This window comes from Lissotriton vulgaris, chromosome 3_1, assembly GCF_964263255.1.
Source record: "Lissotriton vulgaris chromosome 3_1, aLisVul1.2, whole genome shotgun sequence".
Classification (NCBI taxonomy): domain Eukaryota; kingdom Metazoa; phylum Chordata; class Amphibia; order Caudata; family Salamandridae; genus Lissotriton; species Lissotriton vulgaris.
In genome coordinates, this window is record NC_141689.1 from 1,871,820,835 (window position 1) to 1,871,847,596 (window position 26,762).

The 26,762-nt window shown below is 47.6% G+C and overlaps 1 protein-coding gene across 1 annotated transcript in view; it reads right to left on the bottom strand.

Annotated features, from left to right (window-relative positions):
- MAP9 (microtubule associated protein 9) overlaps positions 1 to 26,762 on the bottom strand; it is a 169,511-nt gene that overhangs the window by 76,438 nt on the left and 66,311 nt on the right. Inside the window, exons 6-7 of the mRNA XM_086962334.1 lie at positions 13,030 to 13,150; positions 3,392 to 3,642 (exon numbers count right to left, since the gene is read on the bottom strand). Of these exons, the coding sequence (XP_086818460.1) occupies positions 3,392 to 3,642; positions 13,030 to 13,150 (372 nt within the window). The remainder of the gene's footprint in view (positions 1 to 3,391; positions 3,643 to 13,029; positions 13,151 to 26,762) is intronic.

Consider the following 26,762-nt stretch of genomic DNA (forward strand, 5'->3'; position numbering starts at 1 on the left):
GGGTGGTGATGAACAGAGTGTCTGAATTAAGCAGACCACTCTTACCCAGTCCAAAGATCAGGGCTTGATTCTTCACCAGAAAGGAGACAAGCTACCGGGGACCGGTTTCTGGCATTTCAGCCGTCTTCGGCCCGGCTTGCTTGAATCCTGATGGTGCAGTGAGAAAGGGACTCATGTCTGAGTATACCCTGCCACACCTATAGTGGCCAAAAACGATTCAGAAAAGGGGGTGGTGATGAACAGAGTGTCTGAATTAAGCAGACCACTCTTACCCAGTCCAAAGGTCAGGGCTTGATCCATCACCGTTATTTATCTCACTGCACCATCCCAGCTCAGAACCTGGCTATATGCAAATCAGTCTGTCCCTGGCCCAGTGCATCATGGGAACAGGGCAGACTAAACTACCAAGCCAATTCTTCACCAGAAAGGAGACAAGCTACCGGGGACCGGTTTCTGGCATTTCAGCCGTCTTCGGCCCGGCTTGCTTGAATCCTGATGGTGCAGTGAGAAAGGGACTAATGTCTGAGTATACCCTGCCACACCTATAGTGGCCAAAAACGATTCAGATTCCATAAGCGTGGAAGGGTATACTCAGATGTGAGTCCCTTGCTCACTGCACCATCAGGATTCAAGCAAGCCGGGCCGAAGACGGCTGAAATGCCAGAAACCGGTCCCCGGAAGCTTGTTTCCTTCCCAGTATAAGAATTGGCTTGGTAGTCTGGTCTGCCCTGTTCCCATGATGCACTGGGCCAGGGTCAGACTAATTTGCATGTAGCCAGGTTCTGAGCTCGGATGGTGCAGTGAGCTAAAAAACGGTGATGGATCAAGCCCTGATCTTTGGACTGGGTAAGAGTGGTCTGCTTAATTCAGACACTCTGTTCATCACCACCCCCTTTTCTGAATCGTTTTTGTCCACCATAAGCGTGGAAGGGTATACTCAGATGTGAGTCCCTTGCTCATTGCACCATCAGGTTTCAAGCAAGCCGGGCCGAAGACGGCTGAAATGCCATAAACCGGTCCCCGGTAGCTTGTCTCCTTTCTGGTGAAGAATTGGCTTGGTAGTTTAGTCTGCCCTGTTCCCATGATGCACTGGGCCAGGGACAGACTGATTTGCATATAGCCACGTTCTGAGCTGGGATGGTGCAGTGAGATAAATAACAGTGATGGATCAAGCCCTGATCTTTGGACTGGGTAAGAGTGGTCTGCTTAATTCAGACACTCTGTTCATCACCACCCCCTTTTCTGAATCGTTATTTACCATGATGACGGCCCGCGTTGGATTTAATTGAGCTACCAGCGATAAATAAAGGTGAGATGGACCGTATGATCAGCTAGGGCATTTGAGTGCTTTATGTAGGGACTTTAAGTTGCTTGGTCGTAACAGCTATTGATATTTGTTTCCCATGTCTTTTATTTTTAGTGGTATTCTGGGATATTGAGTACCCCAAACCAGATGCTAGTGAGAGCTCTGCTTTTGCAGACACGTGCCTACTGTGTTCAAGGTATGAAATCAAGGTGATGGGTTCAGCAGTGCCATGTCTAGTTTTTGTATAAGGTAGAAGTGTTTTGGGACCATGGTCATGATGTCCTTTTGAATTTTTGTTTCTTTAGCAGTGGTGTTTTCCATTGTGAGAAACCCTCTGTCTGGTGCTGCTGGATTGATTTCCAGGACTAAGTGATTTTGCCTTTGATAAAATTTGGCATACTTGATTGCATGTGTTTTTCTTTTGTTCTTTTTTCCTTTTTTCTCCCTGTGTGATTGATTAGTTTAACATTCTTTAATGTTTGGTCACTTCTATGGATTTTGCCTCTTTGGTTCTGTGGATTCTTTTTGAATGCACTTGTTGCACTTATTTGCTTTACCTAATGCACTCACTGGTCTTTGGTTGGTGATGGAAATGGATTTAGGTGAAGTGGGGCACAGAGTATATGACAATATCTTTCTAAAAGGTATGTATTGTGTTATGTGTATCTATAAGTTCTTTATCGCTCTGTCCTGAGGAGGCCAGATTTGTTGGAAGGCCCAAACGCGACGGCGTCGACACTTTCCATAAGGAGGAGTCATTTCTTTGAAATGTTTTGGAAATTATTGCCATTGACACATCCGATGATTTAGGTTCTGTTGAATCATTTGTTGAACGAGTTGTGTCTGACTACCTCTCAGTGTACCCTATAGACTGAATAGGAGGACACTCAGCTGTTGCTGTAATATTGTTTCTGATTGGGTGAAGAAGAAATTATTTTGTGATTCTTTTTTATTTTTTGTATAAAGTGTATATGTTATTTGTTTGTATTCATTGTATATAGGTGTGTACATATGTATGTATATTTGTGTATAGTGAAAAAAATGTTGATAAAAGAAATTGGCGGAGAATAATTCTGCTTGATTACAATAAATAAAAATGTGTAATCATGTCCTCACATAGTAGCGATGATTATGGTAATTTGCTAGTTATAGATAGGTGGACAAGTGACACAAAACGATAGGAGAATTTAGAGTCCCCTATGGACAAAAAATTTGATATTTTTTCCCCTCCTTTTTCAACTTTTTTTGGTCTTCTATAATTGGAAAAGTATGCTGCCCCACAGGTCTCCAAGTGGAAAACATGTGTTTGAACAGGTGGACTATGTGGATGCGAGCATGCTCATGAACAAAAAAGAGGGGGCAGTGCTCTTTAGAGGTTGCCCAAACCTGGGATATTTTATTGGAGGAGTTGTGGTCTGAGTGGGCCGGCTTGGCAGCTACTACCCCCCATCGACTGCCCGGGAGGCAGAAGGACCTTAGCAGTTTACCCTGCTTTGTCCCCCTCCCACCTCCTTTGTATTCCACTTCGTTGGTGGTGGGCCCTATCTTTTTGGGTCTCCTGTGGGGCTCATGTAGCTCCCCTGGTTGGATCAGCCTGTTGCGGCTGCTCCTCCTCCACCTCCTTCTCCATTCCTTTGCCCAATCCTGCTATCTCTTTTGAAAGGGCAAATGTGCTGTTGCTGAACGCTGAGTGCGTAGGTTGGATGCTTTTTTTGGACCAAGCTGTGGGGCGGGTGTTGGGGTATTTGTATTGCTTGGATTGATAGGTCACCTAATTGAGGTGTTTGCTTCCCTTACTGCCCAGTCTCACACTGCTACCGACTCCTATCCAAGGATCGGAATGTTCTATCCGCATATGATTTGTTATAATGTGGCTTTCAAGACAATTATCAATAAAATACGTTTTTTAAAAAAGAATGAACCTTCAGCACATTATAATACTGTCAACACAAAACTACTTACCTCATATGGCCCATGGAGTAACTGATGGGTTTTTCACATCTTTGTATGTATACTGATAGTACTATCCTGTTGAAGGACCCAGAATAAGAAGAACTTTCAACAAAAGAAAAATGCAGCCCTTACCCTCTGCTGTTCAGCTGTACTTCTGTTTTCTGCATCATGTCCACTGGCGTTGGAAGAGTCATGTTCTACCTTCTGTCTACTTTTATGGGGCGTTCGTGTTTCACAGTCGCTGCTTTCAAGAGGGGGGTTTTCAATCAATTGCTGTTTTGATTGCTCATACACAGTAGCCATCATTAGTTCCAAAACAGAAGGGGAACGTCTGTCATCATCTTTTGCTTGTGAAGTGTTCTGCTGCTCCAATTGAAAAGGTTCTAGATTCATGGAATAAAACAATGAACACATTTATAATACTTATTTTTAAAACATTTGGTACAGTGCAAAAGAAAAAAAACACATTGATCTTTTTTGAGGAACAAAATGGTCCACAGAAAAGTAACACGAAGGGACAAGCAATTACAAGGAATGTGTGTAGGTTATTTTTACAGAACATGGTTTTAATATTTAGTTTCACTTATTTTTGAGGGAAAGTCCCGATGATGAAAGTGGGTGTGGTACCAATCAATCATCCTAAAGTATCTTTGTTCATCTAAAAAACATAACTGATAAAGATTACATCGACCTTCTTGACTCTCCAACACCCTTCTGACTCACCTAGCTAGTGAAGGCCCCAACTCATTCTGGCGGCCACACTTTAGACAGGATTTTCTCAGTCAACCCATATCTTCCAGTTACGAATATTCTACTACTACTCTGATCAGACCGCAGTGCAGTTAAGTTTCAAAAACACTTGGATGGTAACCTGTTGAGCATTTCCACCCAGTCAGTTAATTCAAATTTGCCGCCCCTGGCATAAAATTTCCCCAGAACTTCTCACCACACATCTTGCTCATTTCAGGCCTGATCTTATTCTGGACTTAGATGCCGCCGCTAAATCCTACCATCAGTGGCTTGATTCCAGCATTAATGTATTGGCCCACCTTGAAACTCGCAATAACAACCGACTATCAGCCTCTGAGGCTAGGAAGGCTAGAAAGAAAATAGAGCTCTAAGTATGATCCGGGTGATGAAGTCATCTATAAGACGATTAAGACATACAAGGAGATGGTGCACAAAGCAAAATCTATCTACCTTGTAAATAAAATCGAATCGGCCCTAAACACGCCTAAGGAGCTCTTTGCCACAGTGGTCAATCTTATTAGTAAGCTACAACAACCAAAAACTACATTGACCGACAATGTCTTTCTGGGATAAGCAAGCAACTTCTTTTCGAAAAAAGTTGAAGCAATCTACAACACCTTTCTCAGCAACAACCCCTTTGGCATTTTATCAAATGGTAGGAACGTTGTCCTGGACACAGCAAAGGACAATATGACCCTTACTGATAGTACCAAGACAATCATCAATTATTCCGCCTCCATCCCTGATACACAGGCGACAGGTTCTCTAGACGGCAACGCCTTACTTTTATCTTTTACCCCTTTCTCTGTAGCGAAATCCTTTAGTTGGCACCTGATATTGTTCCCAGACACCTGGTGCTCATTTTTAAAAGGATATTTTCCTCAGGCCATTATCCAAAACAATGGAAGATGGCCTCTATTCTGCCTCTCTTTAAAATCCTATCTGGACAACAGTAATCCTAACAACTATAGACCCATTTCATGTCTACCTTGCCTCGCAAAGATGGTGAAGAAAGCAGTCAACACTGAGCTGACACTGCTCATTCAGAGGAACGTGCTCTTAGATTTCACCCAATTTGGCTTCAAGAGCCATCACAATACAGAACTAGCACTGGTAACTGCCTCAGAAAAGATCAGACAAACCCTGGATGCCAAATAAATGAATGCCCCAATGTTGTTTGATCTTCTGCAGCTTTTGATACAGTGAACCATTTTCTTCTCACTGACTGTCTGCGCTCCTTAGGAATTGAGGATCTGGCTCTCTTTTCTTTCTGATAGAGAACAGTTCATAGAACTGGACGGTCATAAGTCTTCCTCTTCCGCCTTCCCCTGTGCGGTTCCTAGAGGGGCTCTACCCAGACTCCTACCCTTTTTAACTTGTATGTCACCCCCCTGGATAAACTGATCGAATCCTTTGGCTTTCTAGTGAAATGATACGCGGACGACACCCAGATGAACAAGTTACTTACCTTCGGTAACGCTTTTTCTGGTTGATACAGTATCTGCCTGTGGATTCCTCACCTTGTGAATATCCCCCTTGCGTCAGCAACGTTCGGAAAATTCTTTGTAGCACGCCGGCGTGGTCGACGTCACAGGAGCACGGCATTGCGCGCGACTCCGTCTGACATCACCGACTCCTCATAAGGCCCACGTCGGCGTGATGACGTCAGTTCACCCCTTGTTTCCGTGCCTTCGAGGCCCCCGGACGGACCAACAAATATATACAAATATACAATGTACACAGTACACGCAATCCAAAAACACTCTAAAAGTGCAAAAGCATAAAATACCAGAAATATAAATTCATAAATACATTTGCACATAAACCCAGGTATAGCAGAGTGGACAACGGGGAGGCGGGTGGGTCAGTGAGGAATCCACAGGCAGATACTGTATCTACCAGAAAAAGCGTTTCCGAAGGTAAGTAACTTGTTCTTCTGATAGATACATCTGCCTTGTGGATTCCTCACCTTGTGAATAGAGTCCCACAGCAGTCCCCACTCCCGGAGGAGGGTGACCACTCTGCTACACCAGGAAATCTTGGAGAACAGAGTGCGCGAAGTGGCCGTCCCTCCTCACCTCAGCATCCAAGCAGTAGTGCTTCGCAAAAGTGTGGAGGGAGGCCCATGTCGCGGCCCTGCAAATGTCCTCAACAGGAACACCTCTAGACAATGCAGAAGTTGCAGACTTCGCTCTAGTTGAATGAGCTCTAATACCCTCAGGAGGGTCCTTACCCGCCAGAGACTAGCAAATCTTGATGCAGAGGATAATCCACCTGGAAAGAGTGCGCTTGTGCACCGCTCTGCCCTTCTTGCAGCCAGCAAAACCCACGAAGAGCTGATCGTCAATACGATAGTCTTTAGTCCTATCAAGATAGAAACTAACTGCTCTCTTTGGGTCCAAGCAATGAAGCCTCTCCTCCTCCTTTGAAGGGTGTGGGGGAGGATAAAAGGTAGGAAGGGTGATGGATTGTCCTAGATGGAAGGGAGTTACCACCTTAGGCAGAAAAGCAGCCCTGGTCCTGAGAACCATTCTTTCAGCATGAATGGATAAGAACGGGGGCTTGGAACTAAGAGCCTGAAGCTCGCTTACCCTCCTTGCCGAGGTAATTGCAACAAGAAGACCGTTTTAAATGAAAGAAGCCTCATGGGACACTTGTGCAAGGGTTCAAACGTAGTACCCTTCAGATAAGTCAATACAAGATTCAAGTCCCAATGAGGAACAATAAAGGGAGAAGGAGAGAACTTATTAGTAAGTCCCTTCAAAAATCTAAATACTACAGGAGACTTAAAAAGAGAAGGCTGATCCGGCAAACAGAGAAATGCCGATAAGGCCGAAAGATATCCTTTGACCGTAGCAACAGCAAACCCTTGCCGTGCCAGAGAAAGAGCAAACAACAAAATGTCTGATAAACGAGCCTTCAAAGGGTCAACATCCCTCTCCCTGCACCAAGAGACAAACTTTGACCACCTATACGAATAGATGGACTTGGTGGAGTCGCGCCTGGCAGAAAGAATAACATCCACCACATCGTGAGGGAGAGAAAAGGAATTCAAGTTGCCCCGTTCAATCTCCAGGCATGAAGGTGTAATATCTGGAGGTGGGGGTGTAGAACCTGCCCCTCCATCTGAGAGAGGAGGTCTGCCCTGAGAGGGAGACGGAGTGGCGGGTGAGAGGAGAGGTGGAGAAGGTCCGAGTACCACACCCTTCTTGGCCAATCCGGGGCGACCAATATGACTTGGGCCCGGTCTTGACGAATCTTCCTCAGAACCCGAGGAATCAAGGGTATGGGGGGAAACGGGTAAAGGAGCCGACCTCCCCAGCTCAACTGAAACGCGTCCCCCAATGCTCCTTGCATCGGATACTGGAGACTGCAGAATGACGGGCAGTAAGCATTCTCGCAAGTGGCAAACAGGTTCACCCGAGGAGTTCCACACAACTGAAAGATGTCGTGAACAACCTCCGGGTGAAGCCTCCACTCGCGGTCGGCAGAGAACTGCTGACTGAGAACGTCTGCACGAACGTTCAGAACTCCGGCCAGATGATTTGCCATCAGACAAATCTGATGATCCTGAACCCAGGACCAGAGACGTAGAGCCTCTTTGCAGAGACACTGTGACCCTACTCCTCCCTGCTTGTTGATGTACCACATCGCGGTCATGTTGTCCGTCAGGACCTGGATCGACTGACCGCGAAGGGAAGGGAGGAAGGCCTTGAGTGCCAGACGTATTGCCCGCAACTCTAGAAGGTTGATGTGAAGCAACCTTTTCTCTGGAGACCAAAGACCCTTGACCTCCAGATCCCCCAGATGAGCACCCCACCCTAGAGTGGATGCATCCGTTATCACCGTGGCCACCGATGGTGGTAGCTGAAAAGGCTTTCCTTGAGACAGATTGCCTTCCACGCCCCACCAAGACAGATCTGCTGCAGTTTCTCTGGAGATCTTCATTGACTCCCTTAGATCTCCGTTGTGCTGATACCACTGCCTGCGGAGGCACCACTGGAGTGCCCTCATGTGCCAGCGTGCATGGTTGACCAACAGAATGCAAGAAGCCATCAGACCGAGCAGGCGAAGGACCTTCAGTACTGGAACAACCGCTCCATTGTAGAACAAAGGAATCATTTCCTGAATGTCGCGAATCCTTTGAGGAGGAGGGAATGCACGACAAACAGTAGTGTCCAGTACCGCACCTATGAACAGGTTGCGCTGGGAGGGCACCAGGTGAGATTTGGGCACGTTTATCGAAAAACCCAATCTGTACAACAGCTGCGATGTCTCTTGCAGGTGATGACACACCTTCTCGGGCGACTCTGCTTTGATCAGCCAGTCGTCCAGATAGGGGAACACAGGAATCCCTGACCTCCTGAGATGCGCAGCCACCACCGCCATCACCTTGGTGAAGACTCGAGGCGCAGTAGTAAGTCCAAACGGAAGGACCGCAAACTGGTAGTGTTGCGATCCCACCGTAAAACGGAGATACTTCCTGTGCGACTTCAGGATTGGGATGTGAAAATACGCGTCCTGCAAGTCGATTGACACCATCCAGTCTTCTTCCAACAGCGCTTGAAGAACCTGCGCAAGCGTGAGCATTTTGAACTTCTCCTGTTTGAGGTAGAGATTCAAAATCCTGAGGTCCAAGATTGGACGTAACCTGCCATCCTTCTTGGGGATCAGGAAATATCGGGAGTAGCACCCCTGACCCCTTTCCTGCTCCGGGACCACCTCTATCGCACCTTTTTTGAACAGAGCAAGGACTTCTTCCTGCAGGCGAAGCAGGTGGTCCTCCGAACAATAACCCTGGCAAGGAGGATAATTGGCAGGGAACTCCTGGAAGGGAAGTGCATACCCATTTTCTACGAGATTGAGAACCCAAAGATCTGACGTAACCGATTCCCAATCCCGTAGAAAATGAGTAAGCCGACCCCCCACCGGTGCCACATGATCCAGAATGGCGGATCTAGGGCTGCTTTGCTGTAGAGGGAGGGGGTTGATTATTAGAGGAAGAGGAGGAGGAGGAGGCCTGGCGTCCACGAGCACGGCCCCTTTGTTTCCCTCTGTATGTCTTATACAGAGGATTCTGTCGCTGCTGCTGCTGCTGGCCTTGGTTGTAGGAACGAAAAGTGGATCTGCCATATCCCCTAAACTTCCTAGTAGCAGAACCCCTTGCCTGAAGGCCCAAAGACCTTGCCGTCGCCCGGCTGTCCTTGAATCTCTCCAGGGCCACGTCCGCTTTCTTACCAAAGAGGCCTGTCCCATCAAATGGCAAGTCCAACAAGGTAGACTGTACATCAGTAGAAAAATGAGAAGATTTAAGCCATGCGGCCCTTCTGGTTGCAACAGTAGAGCCCATAATCCTGGCAACAGAGTCTGCCGTGTCCATGCCACTCTGTATTACCATACGGGCTGCAGCCTGAGTATCGGAGACCACTTCATTAAAATTCTTCCTATTATCCTCTGGAAGCTTGGTTGAGAGTTGTTTCACAGAGTCTATCAATGCATGAACATATCTCCCCAACAGGCAAGTAGCATTGGTAGATTTTAAAGCCATGCTACCCGAGGAGAAAATCTTTTTCGCAGACTGGTCCAATTTTTTAGAGTCCTTGTCTGCCGGCACCTGAGGGAATGAACCTGCAGACCTGTTGGAACAAGCGGCCTGCACCACCAGACTCTCCGGAGAAGGATGTGAAGAAAGAAATTCAGGGTCACCAGGAGCCACCCTGTAACGCCTTGCCACAGACCTGGAAACCGCAGGAGCAGACAAAGGTCTCTTCCAAACCTCCTTTATAGGATCAGTCAATGCGTCAGTGAAAGGAAGAGTAGGCTCTATTATAGAAGAAGGCGAATGTAAAACCTCCGTGAGAATGTTGGGCTTGTACTCAACAGTGGGCAAAGTCAAGCCAAGCAAATCCGCAGCTTTCCTAATCACGACGTGATAGGGTGCAACGTCCTTGGATGGTGTATCCGAAACGGATGGTAAACCCCACTCAGGAGAAAGTTCCAGGCCACTAGCGCTTTGGAGGTCCTCAAAACAATCCTCCTGATCTTGCAGCTCTCCTTCCTCAACCTTGGAATCCATATACTCCTTCTCCTCCAAGAGGCGCTGAGCCCTGCGCCTCGACCATTCCATGCGGACAAAAGTCGATGGATCCGGCAAAGACTCTGACGGAGCCGGAGCCGACGTCGAACGAGGAGCTTGAGGACAGGAAGCACCACGATCCGAATCACCTCGAGGACGATCCGGAGCCAGCGAAGCCGCATGCGAAGTCGACGACTTCGGCGGCGCCGTAACGAGCCAAGGAGCACAAGGCGTCGGCATAAACGGCATAAAGGGGGCCGGGCGTAAGCCTGAGGCACGCCTAATTAAAAGACAATGGACCCATGGGACCAACCGGTGCGCCAGTGGGGTACATTGCCCTCGCATAAACACCAAACATGGCATTTAGAAACTGCGAGGGGTCCTGACCTGGACCAGGAAAGGGAGGGTACGAACCCAACGCCGCTCCGAAGGAGGCTGAACCGGCAAAGGTGCACCCTGGCCCTCTTGACTTTCAGGCTCCACATCCGGAGACGGAGCTCGAGGAACCTCTTCTTCATCATGCACCGAAGAATGGTGCGACTCCAGATCCAGTTCCTGCTCCTGAACAGGAGAACCTTCATGAGACTGTGCCGGAGAAGGAGACACGAAGTCCTTATGATGCTTACGAGACTTCTTCGAATCCGAAGACTCCTTGCCAGAGTGATGTTTAGAGCGATGCTTACTCCTCTTATGCTTCTTCCTCGAGGAGCTCGAAGCATGGCCCGAAGCCGACTTGGATCCAGACCTCGACCTCTCTCTGGATCTCGACCTCGCTCTGGACCTCGATCTCGAAGCCGACCTCGACCTTGACTTCGACCGCGACATCTGCCTCGACTTCGAGCGCCTTGAAACCGACCTCGAAGACCTTCCAGCTTCTCTTTCTTTCACCTTCGCAAGAAGAAGCTTCGCCTCCCGCTCTCGCAAGGCCTTGGGGTTCATCTTGAAGCAGGAACGACAGTTCTTAACATCAGGGTCCGACCCAAGACACTACAGACAATCGGAATGCGGATCAGTGATCGACATCATTCGGGCACAGGAACCACACTGCTTGAACCCCGTCATCCTCGACGACATCCTCGACGAAGAAAAAAATCTCAAAAGAGAAACAGTAACACCAAATAGCAACAAGATACTCAAAGTATCGCAGAAGATCCCAGAAACCGTTAGCGTCGACGACGCGGAAAAAAGGGAACTGATGTCATCACGCCGACGTGGGCCTTATGAGGAGTCGGTGACGTCAGACGGAGTCGCGCGCAATGCCGTTCTCCTGTGACGTCGACCACGCCGGCGTGCTACAAAGAATTTTCCGAACGTTGCTGACGCAAGGGGGATATTCACAAGGTGAGGAATCCACAAGGCAGATGTATCTATCAGAACGTAGTGTCGGTTGCAGGGAACCCCGACATGGCTGCCTCCAGCTTTCATGACTGTATGCAGGAAATCAGAAGATGGATGGCAAGTAACTGTTTGAAACTAAAATCAGACAAAACCGAGGTGTATATATTTGGGAATACGCTTCTTTCCGGTTTCTTAAATGGTGGCCTCAGGAACTAGAATTCTTCCCACATAGGTCTCCACAGTAAAAGATCTCTGAGTTTGCTTTGATAACAAACTCTCATTTGCAGGGCAGGTGAACTCCATCTCCTTCTCCTGCTTTTGTATGTTTAAAACAGAAACAGAAAAATCTTCATTTTATCCCCTTGCACCGACGAAAATTGGTCATTACGGCTCTCATCTTTGCTATACTAGACTGCTGCCATGCACTATTTGTTAGACTACAAAAAAATATTTACATAAACTGTAGATTATTCAACATGTGTCTGCCCGGCTTCTTCTGGGAATTTATAAATATCAATTGGTTTTCTATGTCATCCCGGCACTCCAGTGGCTTCCGGCAAAAAAACAGATCGAGTTAAAATCCTTATGTGTTGCTTTTAAGGCACTGCACAGTGACAGTCCTGATTCTATGAGGCAGTACTTTCAATGGTAGATGCCAAAAAGGTCCTTATGATCTGCCTCCTCAGCTAACCTTGTAATTCCAAAGGTCAGAAGAGCCAGAAGAGCTGAAGCTTCATAGCGAGTACCGAGCGCTAAAGAAGGAAGCTATTCTATTAGCTTTCCGTAAAGCGTTAAAAACTTGGCTGTTTAACAAATAGGCTTAAGAGCTCAGTGTTTCCTTTGTGCTACCTGTTCAGGTCTATGTATCTCCTTCCTCTTTCTCATCTCCGAATCTTAGTACATAAACACCTTCGGGTAGTAAAGCGCTGTGCAAATCTCATTTTCATCTCATTTAATCGCCTCCAGTGAAGATCAGTACCTCTGCTCCCTATTTGCGATTTGTGCTGTCTGCAACTTGTGCACTACCTCAAAGAATTCGCAAGCTAAATAGATGCATTTTTGGCACACGCTGTCTTAAAAAGAAATGCACAGTACTGTGTTGCAGGAATTCACCAACTCAAGGAACGGACCCTGGGGTCATTACAAAAGAAGCCCAAGCAGGGCCAACTGGCCATTCCAGCGCTGGTTATTTCCCTGGTGGGCTGCTGGTTAGAGACTTATTTCAAGGCTGGATGGGCTAGGTTGATCTATCTCTTAAAGATCATATTCCTGGAGTTTTGGTAACTCTGGGAGTGAGGAAAATCCAGCCAATTACGAGTTGGATCCTGGGGGACCACAGAAAAGGAGGAATTACCACAGGAATCTGTAATTCTGGATCTGATTCCTGGGTAATTGCTCACTTTGGACTTTCACCCCAAGATTTGTCTGCCTTTAAGTGTTGAAATCTCGAAGTAAAAGTTAAGAGGTTTGTGGTGTTTCCACAAATCTCACAATTCCGAAGTGGCAGGTAATTTGCTCAATTGGGATTAAGAGGCTACTTGTAATGAGGTCGTTAGTGAACAATATCATATCCAAATTAGCACAGATTCAATTGCAACTTCCATACCTTTTGTAAACGGAAATGTTCCTTCTGGAGAGACCGTCAATACTGAGCCTCCAAGGTGGTCCTCAGCAAATAAACTTCTAGGTTTTAATATAGGTGATGGAGGGCTGCTTTGATTCTTCACCTTAGTATTAAGTAGAAAAAAATAGGACACAACATATTGCCATCTTTAATTGTTGTTTTACAGTATGTTGACAGAAAAAGGAAAATCTTCAAAAGCGAGCAAACTGCATTCCAATGGATTTATCATTGAAAAAATTAACAAGGTATTGTCAAATAAAACAATCAAATGAAAATGACTTCATATTTATGAAATGATACACCACCTTTTGCGCAACTAAAAGTAAGTGCAGAAAGAATCAAATTTTGATGAGGTTAAACATTTGAAATTATAAACTCAACATATATCACCATAATCAGATTCTTAGGGTCATATGTATCAAGCAAATTCGCATTCGCAAACAAATTCCCCCGGGGGGGGCCAAATCCCGGGGGAATTTGTACACTGCCATCCCAGGGGCCTAAATTACATTACATACGGGGGCCTCTCAGGCCCCCCCCAGCCCCGGGGACCGCCACCACCCTGGGGCTTTTTACAATTGGGAGGGGGGTTCTCAGGCCCACCAGCCCCGGGGACCGCCACCACCGGGACTTGAAACAAATATGGGAGGGGGGCCGCGCGGCCCCCCTGGATCCTTGTAGAGGCCCTGGGGACCGCCACTCCCCTGGGCCGGCTCCTGCAGTGTCCCGGGGGGCCCACCCCCGGGACACTGCTGTTTGCAATAGCAGGGCGTGAGCCTCGCAGCTCCCACCCTGCCATTGCAAACTGCTTTGCTTCATTGAAGCGAGAGCAGGGAAACCTGCTCTTCCTTCAATGAAGCAAAGCAGAATGCTTTTCCATATGGGGAGCAGCATGATAGCTGCTCCCCATGTGGAAAAGCAATGCCCGCTCACGCAGGAGGCGGGGAGCCGGCGGGACTGGGGACGCCCCCACGGTCCCCAATGGTGAGGGCCAGCCCAGGGGAAAGGGTCCCCGGGGTTACCAGTGGTCAGGGTGGGGGGCCACGTGGCCCCCCTCCCCGTTAAAATGTTAAAAAAAGGAGAAAAAAAAGGCCGGCCCCGGGGGATGGGGTCCCCGGGGCATTGAAAGGCACTGAGGAGAAGGGCTATGCAGCCCCGTCCATTAAAAAAAAAAAACAATTGGCTATGCCCTGGGGGATGGGGTCCCCGGGGCCTGGAATTAGCCACAGGAGTGGGGCCACGTGCCCACCTTCCCGTTAAAAACATTTTAAAAATAATATTTGGGGGTCAGGACCTGGGAGATGAAGTCCCCAGGGCCCCAAAAAAAAGGGGGGGCTACACTACATTTTTTTTTTTTTTTTTTAGAAAAAAGGCAATTTATAATGCGCCACGGGGCGTGTTTGCACAGTGGTGAAGGTAGGGGGCAGGGCTTGAGGTGAAGGATTGAACCACTCTGCAAATGCGCCCCCTGGCGCATTTGCAGAGGGGGAATTAATTCCCCTTGAATACTGGGGGTCCCTGGGGGCCAACTAGCCCACCAGGAAACTCCAGTATGCGCCAGGGGCCACGTTGCAGAGACGTGTAAAGAGGCCACGCCATTTTTTACACCTCTCTGCAACGCAGCCCCATGGCGCATCCTGGCGGTTCCTGGTGGGCTAGTTGGCCCCCAGGGACCAACAGTATTCAAGGAGACTTAATTCCCCAACTTAGAACGCGCCACGGGGCACGTTTGCACAGTGGTGAAGGTAGGAGGCGGGGCTTGAGATGATGTGTGTGCAAACACGCCGTGTGGTGCGGTTTAAGTTGGGGAATTAATTCCTCTGCAATCAGAGGTCCCCTAGGGGCCAACTAGCCCACCAGGTACCTCCAGTGGATGCCACAGAGCTGTGTTGCAGAGTGTTGTAAAAAGGGACGTGGCCTCTGAATATCTCTCTGCAACGCAATTCCCTGGCGCATACTGGAGGTACCTGGTGGGCTAGTTGGCCCACAGGGGACCTCAGGATTGAAGAGGAATTAATTTCCCAGCTTAAAATGCACCACAGGGCGTATTTGCACACATGTCACCTCAGGCACCGCCCCCTTTCTTTAGCATTGTGCAAATATTCCTCTAAAATCAGCCTAACTACGAAATCCGAATTACTCACTTGTTATCAGGAGTGACCTTAGTGCTGAAACGTTAAGCCCAGTACTGATCCTGAAAAGTAATGTTAATCGTACTTACCAGTTACTTCAATTTCCTTCCATAGGAAACCATTGTATTGTTTTCACCAGAAAAGTTTCTAAGTGTGGAGTTTTGGAACTTTAAAATATTCCACTAAAAGCAGCCGCAGTACGAATTCCGATTTACTCACCGGCTATTAGGAGTGACCTCTGTGCTAAAACTTTAAGCCCAGTAGTGATCCTGAAAAGTAATTTTAACCGTACTTACCAGTTACTTGAGTTTCCTTCCATAGGAATCCATTGTGTGGTTTTCACCAGAAAATTTTTGAAGTGTGGAGTTTTGGAACTTTAAAAAATTCCTATAAAATCAACCGAACTACGAATTCCAATTTACTCACCTGTTATCAGGAGAGAACCCAGTGCTGCATCTTTTAGCACAGAACTGACCCTGAAAAGTAATTCTAACCGTACTTATCAGTAACTTGTATTTCCTTCCATTGGAATCCATTGTGTGGTTTTCACCAGAAAAGTTTCTAAGTGTGGAGTTTTGGAACTTTAACATATTCCTATAAAATCAGCAGAACCACAAATTCATCAGGAGTGACCTAAGTGCTGCATCTTTTAGCCCAGCACTGACCCTGAAAAGTAATTCTAAGCGTACTTACCAGTAACTTGTATTTCCTTCCATAGGAATCCATTGTCTGGTTTTTAGCAGAAAATTTCAAAGTGTCTATTTTCACAAACTAAAAATATTCCTTAAAAATTGCCTGTATGACTTAAACGCATTCTTTCGACTGGTTACAGGAGATGCACCCGTGCTGGATCAAGGATCCACCACTGTAGGAACTGGGTTCACCAGATCCCCGGGGGGTAGCATGGACCGAGCCGGTAGGCACCCGAAGCTTAGGTGTTAAGTGACTTCACAACACACGCATCCACCGAGACAATAAGTGCACGCAGAGACTGAGACCCCACCAGTAGGTTTGAATCAAATAAATACGTTTTATCTAAGATCAAGATCAGGGCAGTCAAAAATCATAGTAGTAAGAACTCATTACCTTTCCTTAAAATGCATATCTTTCATTACTTAGCCATAAATACATAAATAAATAAATATTAAATAGTAAATAACTGTAGGCCTGGCTTCAGCCTTGCTCCTAGTCAGCACCTGCAAGGAATTCCTAATAGATATATTCGTATAGCATTGCATTACTTAGCAGTAAACATTCCTTCGCTGCAGGAATCAGCAAGTCATTAACTGGGGGTAAAACATTTCCTAGCTGCAAAGATAAGCAGTTCAACAGCAGATGTAGCACATTTCACAAGGCTGGAATAAAGCAATTCATGAATTAGAAAGTACACTTTCAGTAGGTCAGGTCCACCATTTCAGCAGGAACTCATAACTATTTCATTAGGTAAAGTAAATCAGTCCATTAGATAGGCATCGGCCATATAAAACATTTCCCTGTGGTCACTAAACAATCTACATCTCTCTCATGGCCTTCCTGATAAGAAGGGGGTCTCTGTGACCGTTCAATAGGGCCTAATTCCTATCCTGGCCCAGTTCAGAGGAGATTGTGGCCACAATTGGAGCCAACGGGGCCCAATCCTAGTTCTCCCGCGGGGAGGGTCAATCTCAGGGCCTCCTTCTGTCTCCCGGGAGGCCCCGCGTTCACTCCGGCTGCCTCCCTCCTCCCCCTGGGGTTACCTTTGGATCTTCGGCCCGCTCGGGGCCCTTGCGTAGGCTTCCAGCAAAGGGGAAGGCTTGTGCTCTTGGCCAAGCCCTCAGGTACGGTGTTCGTCAAAAGTCCCGGGCCTCCAGTCGCTTCCCAGGCCCCGGGACCGCTGAGGCGAGAGGGAGCAAAGTGAACGTGCCGGCCACAATTTGCAGCGCGGCCGGCTAGAGAAGAGCAGCTGGGATGGCCTATCACAGCTAGCAAAGGCGGGGGCGCGGCCTGTGACGCAGCCGGGTGCCCCCGTCACGTGGTGTGATTGTAGGCGCCTCACTGGGCCTAGTGAGGCCTACTCCACGATGCAGCGGCCCTCTCCTGGCTCCGAGCGACGCCGGGACAGCACCAGAGGCAGCAGCAGCTGTTCGAGGTGGCCACAATCCTCTGGGCCCACACAGCACAAGAGGAGTTGGGCTGCGGCGGTGAGTGCTCTCGCAGGATAGCACTTCAGGCCTAGCGCACTACGAGGCTGGTCCAGCTAACTATAACATATGTGAAACCTATGGTTTTTTTCAGTGAATTTCAAAGGTTTTCTTAAATGCTAATTTCTAACTATAACGTGCCTAAAACCTATGGGTTTCTTAGTGGAAAAAAAAAAATATATATATATACATACACATATACATATACACATACATATACATATACATATACACACCAAGGTGTATTGAAGTATGATTGCGTGTATGAATGCCTGAATGGATGATTTAGTAGGTCAGGGACTGACTGTATAAGTGAGTGGTTAAATATGGCTTACTGAATGCATGGGTTGGTGACTAAACTGTGTGAATGTCTTAATTAGTCTGTTAGTTGGTGTGTAAGCGGCTGCATGGCTTGGTGAGTAGCTACATGAGTGTATATATGGGTCATTTATTGGTTGTCTGAGTATCTGTATGGGTGCCTGAGTGTCTTTGTGAGTGGGTGGGGTGTGTGTGACTCTGTTCATAGATAGCCCCTAATCAAGAAAGCTGGGGCCGATCCCAAAGTATTAAAAAACTATCGGCCCATCTCCCAGCTTCAATTTCTATCCAAGGTGCTTGAGTAGCATGTTTTGAAGTCCCTGGCTGCGTTCCTGGAGTCTAACCATCTGCTCCATGAGATGCAGGCAGGGTTCCGTGCCCACCATAGCACCGAGTTAGTCATGCTCTCGGTGCTGGATGACCTTAGAGGGTTGGCTGACCGAAAGAAATCAAGCGCCCTGATACTTTTAGACCTATCTGCGGCGTTTGATACCGTCAGCCATACCATACTCCTGGATAGGTTGGCCGGGTTTGGGTTTCGGGGCTCTGCTTACCTCTGGCTGGAATCCTTCCTGTCCGGGCGAACCCAAAGGATTCAGCTGGGAGAGGAGGTATCAGGAGCAGGAGACCTGACATGTGGGGTACCCCAAGGCTCCGCCTTGTCCCCCTTATTGTTCAACTTATACCTGCAACCACTAATAAGCACCTTGGATGAGATGTGCTGTCGGGTGTTCAACTATGCAGACGACACCCAGTTGTTGCTGAGCATAGATGACACCGTACGGGCCCAGTCACTGGCACAGGAGATTCTTAGGTACACAGTCAACTGGATGTCCAGGAATCTCCTGAAGATTAACCCCGAGAAAACAGAGGTGTTAATTGTGTCATCCACCTGTTCCCCCTGGTGTGACCTCTACTGGCCCCAGGAATTAGGGCCCACCCCTAAGCCAGCAATCGTGGTCAAAAGTCTTGGCATTAGAATAGACGGCGCCCTCTCAATGACCAATCAAATCTCTGCGGTAGTAGGTACCTGTAACGGCATCATAAGACAACTGCGCAAACTTGTTCCACTTCTTTCCCAGTCCACGATCCGCACAATAGTTTCTGCCACCATACTGTCGAGGCTGGACTACGGAAATGCGCTCTACCTGGGCTTACCTAAAGCCTTACCAAATAGACTGCAGGTAGTCTTAAATGACGTGGCAAGATTAATCTTCAGACTTCCAAGGAGATCACATGCATCCCCGCTGTTGCTGAATCTTCAGTGGCTACCAGTGACGCAAAGGTCGGCTTTCAAGAGCCTCTGCATAGCCCACAAGGTCATCTATGGGCAAGCCCCTTCCTATATCAAGGAAAGACTAGTCATATACAGGCCCGAAAGAAGCCTAAGGTCCTCCGAGGCTCAGTTGCTTGTATGTCCTCGTTTCAGGCTAGCAACAAAAGGAGGGAGATCCTTTTCGGTTCTACTGCCCAAAATGTGGAATGAGCTGCCGGAAGCTCTTCGCAAGGAAGGAAACCTGTTTCGCTTTAGGAAAGCCCTAAAGACAACCCTATTTAGAACAGCGTTGAGCTCAGTATAGACCTAGCTCGCCTCCTGTTGCTGCCCGAGCTGTGATGTCATTGCGGTCAAAAGTGCCCTGAGACCTGTCGGTGACTTGGCGCTATATAAACCGACATAAACATAAACATAAACATATGCGAGTGGTTGTTTCACTGGGTGTATGGGTTCAAGAGTGCAAATAGAAACAGCTGTATCGGTGGGTGAGTGTGTGTATGCGTGTGTTGGTGAGTGAATGGATGTCTCAGTGGTGCATGTGTGAATAACTACATATGTTTTGAAGCAGTATATGTGAGTGTTGGAGTATATAAATGACTATGTGATTGCAAGAGTAACTGTATGGATGAGTGTGTGTTTCTATGAGTGATTGTTTAAGAGACTAAGTATGTGTAAGCATCTGTTTAAAAAGGTTTGGTGGTGTGTGTTTGACTGTATAAGCAAAGAAATGGGTGTGTGATAGTTTCTTTGCAGGACTGACCAAGTGAATGAGTAACTCGTGGGGTGAGGGGCAGTGTGTGAGTGTCTATATGGGTGTATGAGTGGATAGATCAGTAGCTGTATAGATGATTGACTGTGTGTATGAGTGACTGTATGGGTTAGTGGGTGGATGTGCATTTAGACGTATGAATCACTGAGCAGGTATGTACTATCTGCTATTGGTCTGTCTATGGTTTCGATATTGGTGCTCTGTATTTTAGAGTGGGTGTATAAAAGGTTTTATTAGGGTATGAGGAGGTGTAGCAGATGATTATGTTGATGTCATCAGTGATGTCATTTGAGATGTCATCTGTGATGTCACTGAGCATGTCATGAGTGATGTAATATGTGACGTCATCAGCAGTGCATTACGGGGGCGCGAGTTATAGTTAGGTCTACCAACTATAACAGCTAAATTTCTATGCTTTTGTAAGAATGAAATCTCCAACTAACTATAACGTCCCTGAAACCTATGGTTTTTTCAATGAATTTCTAAGGTTTTTTAAAATAGAATTTCAAACTTTAACTTCCCTGAAACCTATGGTTTTTTAGTGAATTTCAAAGGTTTTTTAAGTGTTAATTTCCAACTATAACGTCCCTGAAACCTATATTTTTTTCAGTAAATTTCTAAGGTTGTTTAAATTCTGATTTCTAACTATGCCTACTCATGTGAAGAAAGAGGAAGAAAAGTGAAGAAAGAAGCAAGACACATGGAGAAAGAGGCAACAGAAGTCCAGAAAGACGAAGAAAAGTGTAGGAAAAAGAAGAGATGAGCAGAAAGAACCAACAGAGGAGCAGAAATACCTCCTGTGCCCCCAACTTTTTACTGATGGGTACTGGTGGTAACTGACTCTGACTAACCAGGCCTAGAGCCAGAGCTATGCTAAAAGACACTTAGAATACAGTAAAAACACCTACATACACTAGGGAACACTATGCATTGGGGTACTCCTTTGATTTGCATGACCTCCTCTGTATCTGGATGATTAGAGTGCTACAAGGAGAGTGCATGGTGATTTTATAAGTACTTGGGTTTTGGCGCAGTGATTGGATAAGCACATAGGATTGGCTGGGTGATTTTGAGGACTGCAAAGGTAGTACCAGGGAGAATACTAGACTGCAAAGGTAGTCCTCAAGGTATTGCAGAAGTGCATGTGTTAGTGACTGGGTCATTGTATGAGTATATGGATACTGAGTGGATAATTAGAGTACTGTAAGGAGAATGCGTGGGGAATTTATAAGTGCTTGAGTATTGGCAGAGTGTTTGACTTGCGGAGTGCAGGGGAATGACAGGGTGATTGCTGGACTGCATGGGTACTACCAGGGGAATTGAAGGAGCAAATGAGAAGTGTGTAGGTGGTTAGAGTACTGCATGGGTAGTATACATAGATTGTAGCAGTGCATGTGTTAGTCTCATTATTATTGCATGACTAAATGGGTAGGTCTGGATGATTAGAGTGCTGCAAGGAGAGTGCATGTTGAATTTATAAGTGCTTGAGTTTTGGCGCAGTGTTTGGATAAGGACATAGGACTGTCTGGGTGATTGGAGGACTGCATAGGTAGTACCAGGGAGATTACTGGACTGCATAGGTAGTCCTCAATGGATTACAGCAGTGCATATGTTATTGACTGCGTCATTGCATGAGTACATGGGTAGTGACTGGATGATTAGAGTGCTGCAAGGACAGTGCATGGTGATTGTATAACTGCTTGGGTTTTGGCGGAGTGATTGGATAAGTACATAGTGCTGGCTGGGAGACTGGAAGAGTGCATGGGTAGTGACAGAGGGATTTCTGGAGTGCATGGGTACTACCTGGGTAATTGGAGGAGTGAATCAGTAGTGTGTAGGTTGTTAGAGGTCTGCATGGGAAGTGCTTAGGGGATTGTAGCAGTGCAGGTGTTAGTGCCTGGGTCATTGCATGAGTGCATGGGTACTGACTGGATAATTAGAGTACTGCAAGGAGAGTGCATGGTGAATTTATAAGTGCTTGGGTTTTGGTGGAGTGATTGGATAAGTACGTGGTGATGGCTGTGTGATTGAAGGAGTGTATGGGTACTGGCAGGGTGATGGCTGGACTGTTTGGGTTGTGCTCAGGGTATTGTAGCAGTACATGAGTTAGTGCATGGGTCATTGCATGGGTGCATGGGTACTGACTGGAAGATTAGTGTACTGTAAGGAGAGTGCATGGTGAATTTATAAGTGCTTGGGTTTTGGCACAGTGATTGGATAAGGACATAGGACTGGCTGGGTGATTTGAGGACTGAATGGGTACTACCAGGGGAATTAAAGGAGCAAATGAGACGTGTGTAGGTGGTTGGAGACTGCATGGGTAGTACATAGGGATTGTAGCAGCCCATGAGTTAGTGCATGGGTCATTGCATGAGTGCATGGGTACTGACTGGATGATTAGTGTACTACAAGGAGAGTGCATGGTGAACTTAAAAGTGGTTGAGTTTTGGCGGAGTGATTGGATAAGTACATACATGTCACATCAGTCTCCCTTCAACACTGTGCAAACACACCCCCTGGCAGGTTTTAAGTTGTGGGATTGATTCCCCCTGATTCCTGAGGGTCCCTGGGGTCCAACTATCCCACCAAGTACCTCCAGTAAGCGCCACAGAGCTACATTGCAGAGAGGTGGTCCAAGGCCACGCCCCTTTTTACATCTCTCTGCAACACATCTCTGTGGCACACTAGAGGTACCTGGTGGGGTAGTTGGACCCAAGGGACCCTCAGGATTCAAGGGGACTTAATCCCCCAACTTACCATGCGCCACAGTGCCCGTTTGCACAGTGGTGAAGGGAGGGGGGGGGCCTGGTGTGACAAGTGTGCAAACGCACCTCGAGGCACGTTTTAAGTTCAGGGATTAAGTCCCCTTGAATCCTGAGGGTCCCCTGGGCCCCACTAGCCCACCAGGTACCTACACTAAGCACAACAGAGCTGCGTTGTAGAGAAGTGGTCCGAGGCCCTGCTCCCTCCCTTCACCACTGTGCAAACGCACCCAGTGGAGCATTTTAAGTTGGGGGATTAATTCCCCTTGAATCCTGAGGGACCCTGGGGTCTAACTAGCCCACCAGGTACCTCCAGTAAGCGCAACAGAGCTGCATTGCAGAGAGGTGTAAAAAGGGGCATGGTCTCGGAACACCTCTCTGCAATGCAGCCCTGTGGCCAACTAGCCCACCAGGTACCTCCGTACCTGGTGGGCTAGTTGGCCCCCAGGGAACCTCAGGATTGAAGGGGAATTAATTCCCCAACTTAAAACTCTCCAAAGGGCGAGTTTGCATAGTGTTGCTGGGAGGGGGCTGGACCTCCAGTGGGATACCAGCTTTTTTTTGTTCTATTTTTTGTTAGAAGGGGGGACTGTGTGGCCCCCCTTCTATCCTATGTTTTTGGGCCCTGGGAACCCCATCCCCCAGGGACTGACCCCTATTTTTAAATGTTTTTTTTTTCAAACGAGGACATTTTCGGCCCTGGGGACCCCATCCTCTGAGGCTTGGTCATCCTTTTGGGTCCCCCTCCTCAGTCCAATTATGGCCCCGGGGCTGGCCACTCCGTTGGGGACCATGGGGGGAGCCCCAACGCCCCCACGGTCCCGCCAGCTCCTCGACTCAGCTCCCTGTGTGGTAAAGCAATCTGCTTTGGATTTTGGAAGCAAGAGCAGGTTTCCCAGCTCTCGCTTCCATAATCCAAAGCAAATTTGCTATGGTGGTGGTGGTGGTGGTGGTGGTGGTGGTCGATGTGGTTGTGGTGGATGTGGTAGTGGTGGTGAACGTGGTGGTGGTGGACATGGTGGTGGTGGACGTGGTGATGGACATGGTGGATGTGGTGGTGGTGGACATGGTGGTGGACGTGGTGGATGTGTGGACGTGGTAGATGTGGTGGTGATGGACATAGTGGTGGGGGTGGTGGACATGGTGGTAGTGGGGAACGTGATGGTGGAGGTGGATTTGATGCTGGACGTGGTGGATGTGTTGGTGGTGGGGGACATGGCATTGGTGGTGGTAGAGGTGGTGGTGGTGGACATGGTGGTGGTGGTGGTGGATGTGGTGGTGGTGGATGTGGTGGTGGAGATGTGGTGGTGTTGGTGAATGTGGTGGTGTTGGTGAATGTGGTGGTGTTGGTGAACGTGGTGGTGGATGTGGTGGTGGATGTGGTGGTGGACGTGGTGGTGGTGGACATGGCGTGGATGTGGTTGTGGAAGTGGTGGTGGTGATGGATATGGTGGTGGACGTAGTTGTAGTGATGGACATGGTGGTGGATGTGGTGGTGGTGGATGTGGTGGTGGTGGTGGATGTAGTGGTGGTGGACGTGGTGGTGTATGTGGTGGTGAAGGACGTGGTGGTGGTGGAGGAGTTGGTGGTGTGGTGGACATGATGGTGGTGGATGTGATGGTGGTGGTGGACATGGTGGTGGACGCAGTGGTGGTGGTGGTGTATGTGGTGGTGGTGGACCTGTTGGACATGGTGGTGGTGGACGCAGTGGTGGTGGTGGACATGATGGTGGTGGATGTTATGGTGGTGGTAGACATGGTGGTGGGAGTGGTGGTGTATGTGGTGGTGGTGAACCTAGTGGACATAGTGGTGGTGGACGTGGTGGTGAATCTGGTGGATGTGGTGGTGGTGGGTGTGGTGGTGGTGGACCTGATAGTGGATGTGGTGGACATGGATGTGGTGGTGGATGTGGTGGTGGACGTGGTAGTGGACATGGTGGTAGACATGGTGGTAGTGATGGAGTGGAAGTTTGCGCCTAACGCAACAAGCTCTATGTATGAACCTCGAGTACACTTGTAAAAATACTAAACCACCTTGTTTGTCATTAATATTCCCCTTTTCAAGTACACGCGGGTGTCCTAGAGATGCTTGCCTATGTGTTTACTAACAGTAACACCGCTTGCATATTCTAAAAATGGCCGCTTAGCAGAAATTCAGTCTGCGCATGCGTCGGTCATACCCATGTGATGTGACGCACTCGCAGATTTGGAGGGAAAGAGTCCGCTCATGCGCATTGTAGCTGACCTGCCCGCTTGTTCTAACCATGCTCTGCGCTTGCCAATGCTGCTTCGCATTTCTGTATATACATGCACTAATTATTAAACGCTATAGATATTATAAAGTAAGGGGTGCAGTGTAGGAAAACATGGTGTACAGTGTGTTCTGTTTTGCTGTGATATTAATTTGTTTTCGCTTACTTTTCATGTACCATGCATACATTGGCCTGGGTACGTGGACCCGACTCCATATTGTAACCCATTCCGACCCCGACACGTGATGAGGGAAAACCCACACTGCGCAGAAGCAAATCCCAGCCAGCTGGCTCCTGAAGCAAGATGCGCATGAGAAATCTACCTAGGCTTGTCAAAGATGCTGATATTTACCTTGAAACATGCAACATTGTATCAACTGATGTATTCACCCATTGTTTCTCTATATTCCTATGCCTGGGAACCTGTACACAGGGGGGCGGGTATTTAGAAATTAATATTCATTGTGGGAACGTAGAATTTGGGAGGTAAAGGTGACCTAATCATTTCTCCTGACCAATCACAAGTTGGGACCCTGTTATTTGCAACAATTGTGGGTGGTCTGGGAACCCCAGAAGAGTATATCTAGCCTAGTCAGTTAGGGAGAAATTGTTCGACTTGTCCGAGTAGCAGACCTGTCACTGACCCCACGACTCTATAGGTGATTGATACAGAGAGCTGCGGAGCCCTCTGTCCGAATTTTCCACAAACTCCAAGGGGTGGAATTAGATTTAAGTGCTGGCGAAGCACTTTGGCTGGGGATTCGAGAACCCAATCGGGGTTATTGGCGGATTCTGTGCAGTGAGGGGGTAACGCAGGCGTTGCATCTGAAGCTGTGGGGGTTGGTCGTGTCCTTTTGTGAGTCCAGTCCTGACCCAGAACCTGAGGGGTATCCTGTCCTGGTTTCCGTGAGCCGCTACCTGCTCACCTACTGGTATTCTAAATCCTTGAGGGTCCTTGTCCTCGTCTATTTCCGAAACTGACCCGTGGCCAGGGTTAGTCCTCATTCTTGTCTAGGTAAATATTACCTGTGGGTGTCCGTCCTTCTATCCCTTTCCTTTTGCTCTTAATAAAGCCTCTATGCACTTGATTTTTGTTCTGATCGTTCCTCGGATGTATTTGCAAACTGTTTATTAGTATGTTCCTATTTTTCCCTTCCCCTAGAAGGTATTTGATCTGTTTTCTTGAATTATTAATGTGTGGTGAACCTTAGAAACTGCAATAAGACTTTAGCTAGACAGAATAGGAGTAGGGCTGAATTACGTATAGGCTTTAGAAATTCACTGATTGGTGTGGTTCAAACTTGTCGTCCCTAGTTTAAGTCTAATTGAATAGCATGTTCCCTGTTACCCTTACCCTTTAGAAACTCCGTTTTCCCTTAAATGGTGTTAACATTTTTGCATAGCTATTTTATCTTTTTGATTCTGCTTACCGATGTCCTTATCAGCATCTGTCTCATAATTCTGTCTCTCTAAAATTACTTTATATAAAAACCCTTAAAATACCTAAGGTGTCTGTGGTCATTTTAAAAGTACATCAAATGTTGATTGAATAAATAAGTGATGTGTATTGGAACCTTATCACCTACCCTCGTGCTCCTGGTCCATCAGGAGGAGTAAATACCTGTGGTAAGTCAGGTATCTTGTTAGAAGTGTCACAGGAGACACACACACAATACTGATAGTAGCGTGTAAAATCACCGACTTGTAAATTGGGGTTTGCAAACGCATACATGGGCCCAAGTGCGTGATAATCTGGCAGTTGGTAAAGGCCGGGTGACCTGCGCGCTCTATCAGTAGACCTGGTGGAAGTGGTGGTGGTGAAGGATGTGGTGGTGGTGGTGGTGGTGGACGTGGTGGTGGGCATGGTGGTGGTGGTGGTGGATGTGGTGGTGGTGGACGTGGTGGTGGTAGTGGACATGGTGGTGGTGGACGTGGTCATGGTGATGGTGGACGTGGTGATGGTGGACGTAGTGGTGGTGGACGTGATGGTTGTGGACGCAGAGGAGGTGGTGGTGGTGGACGTGGTG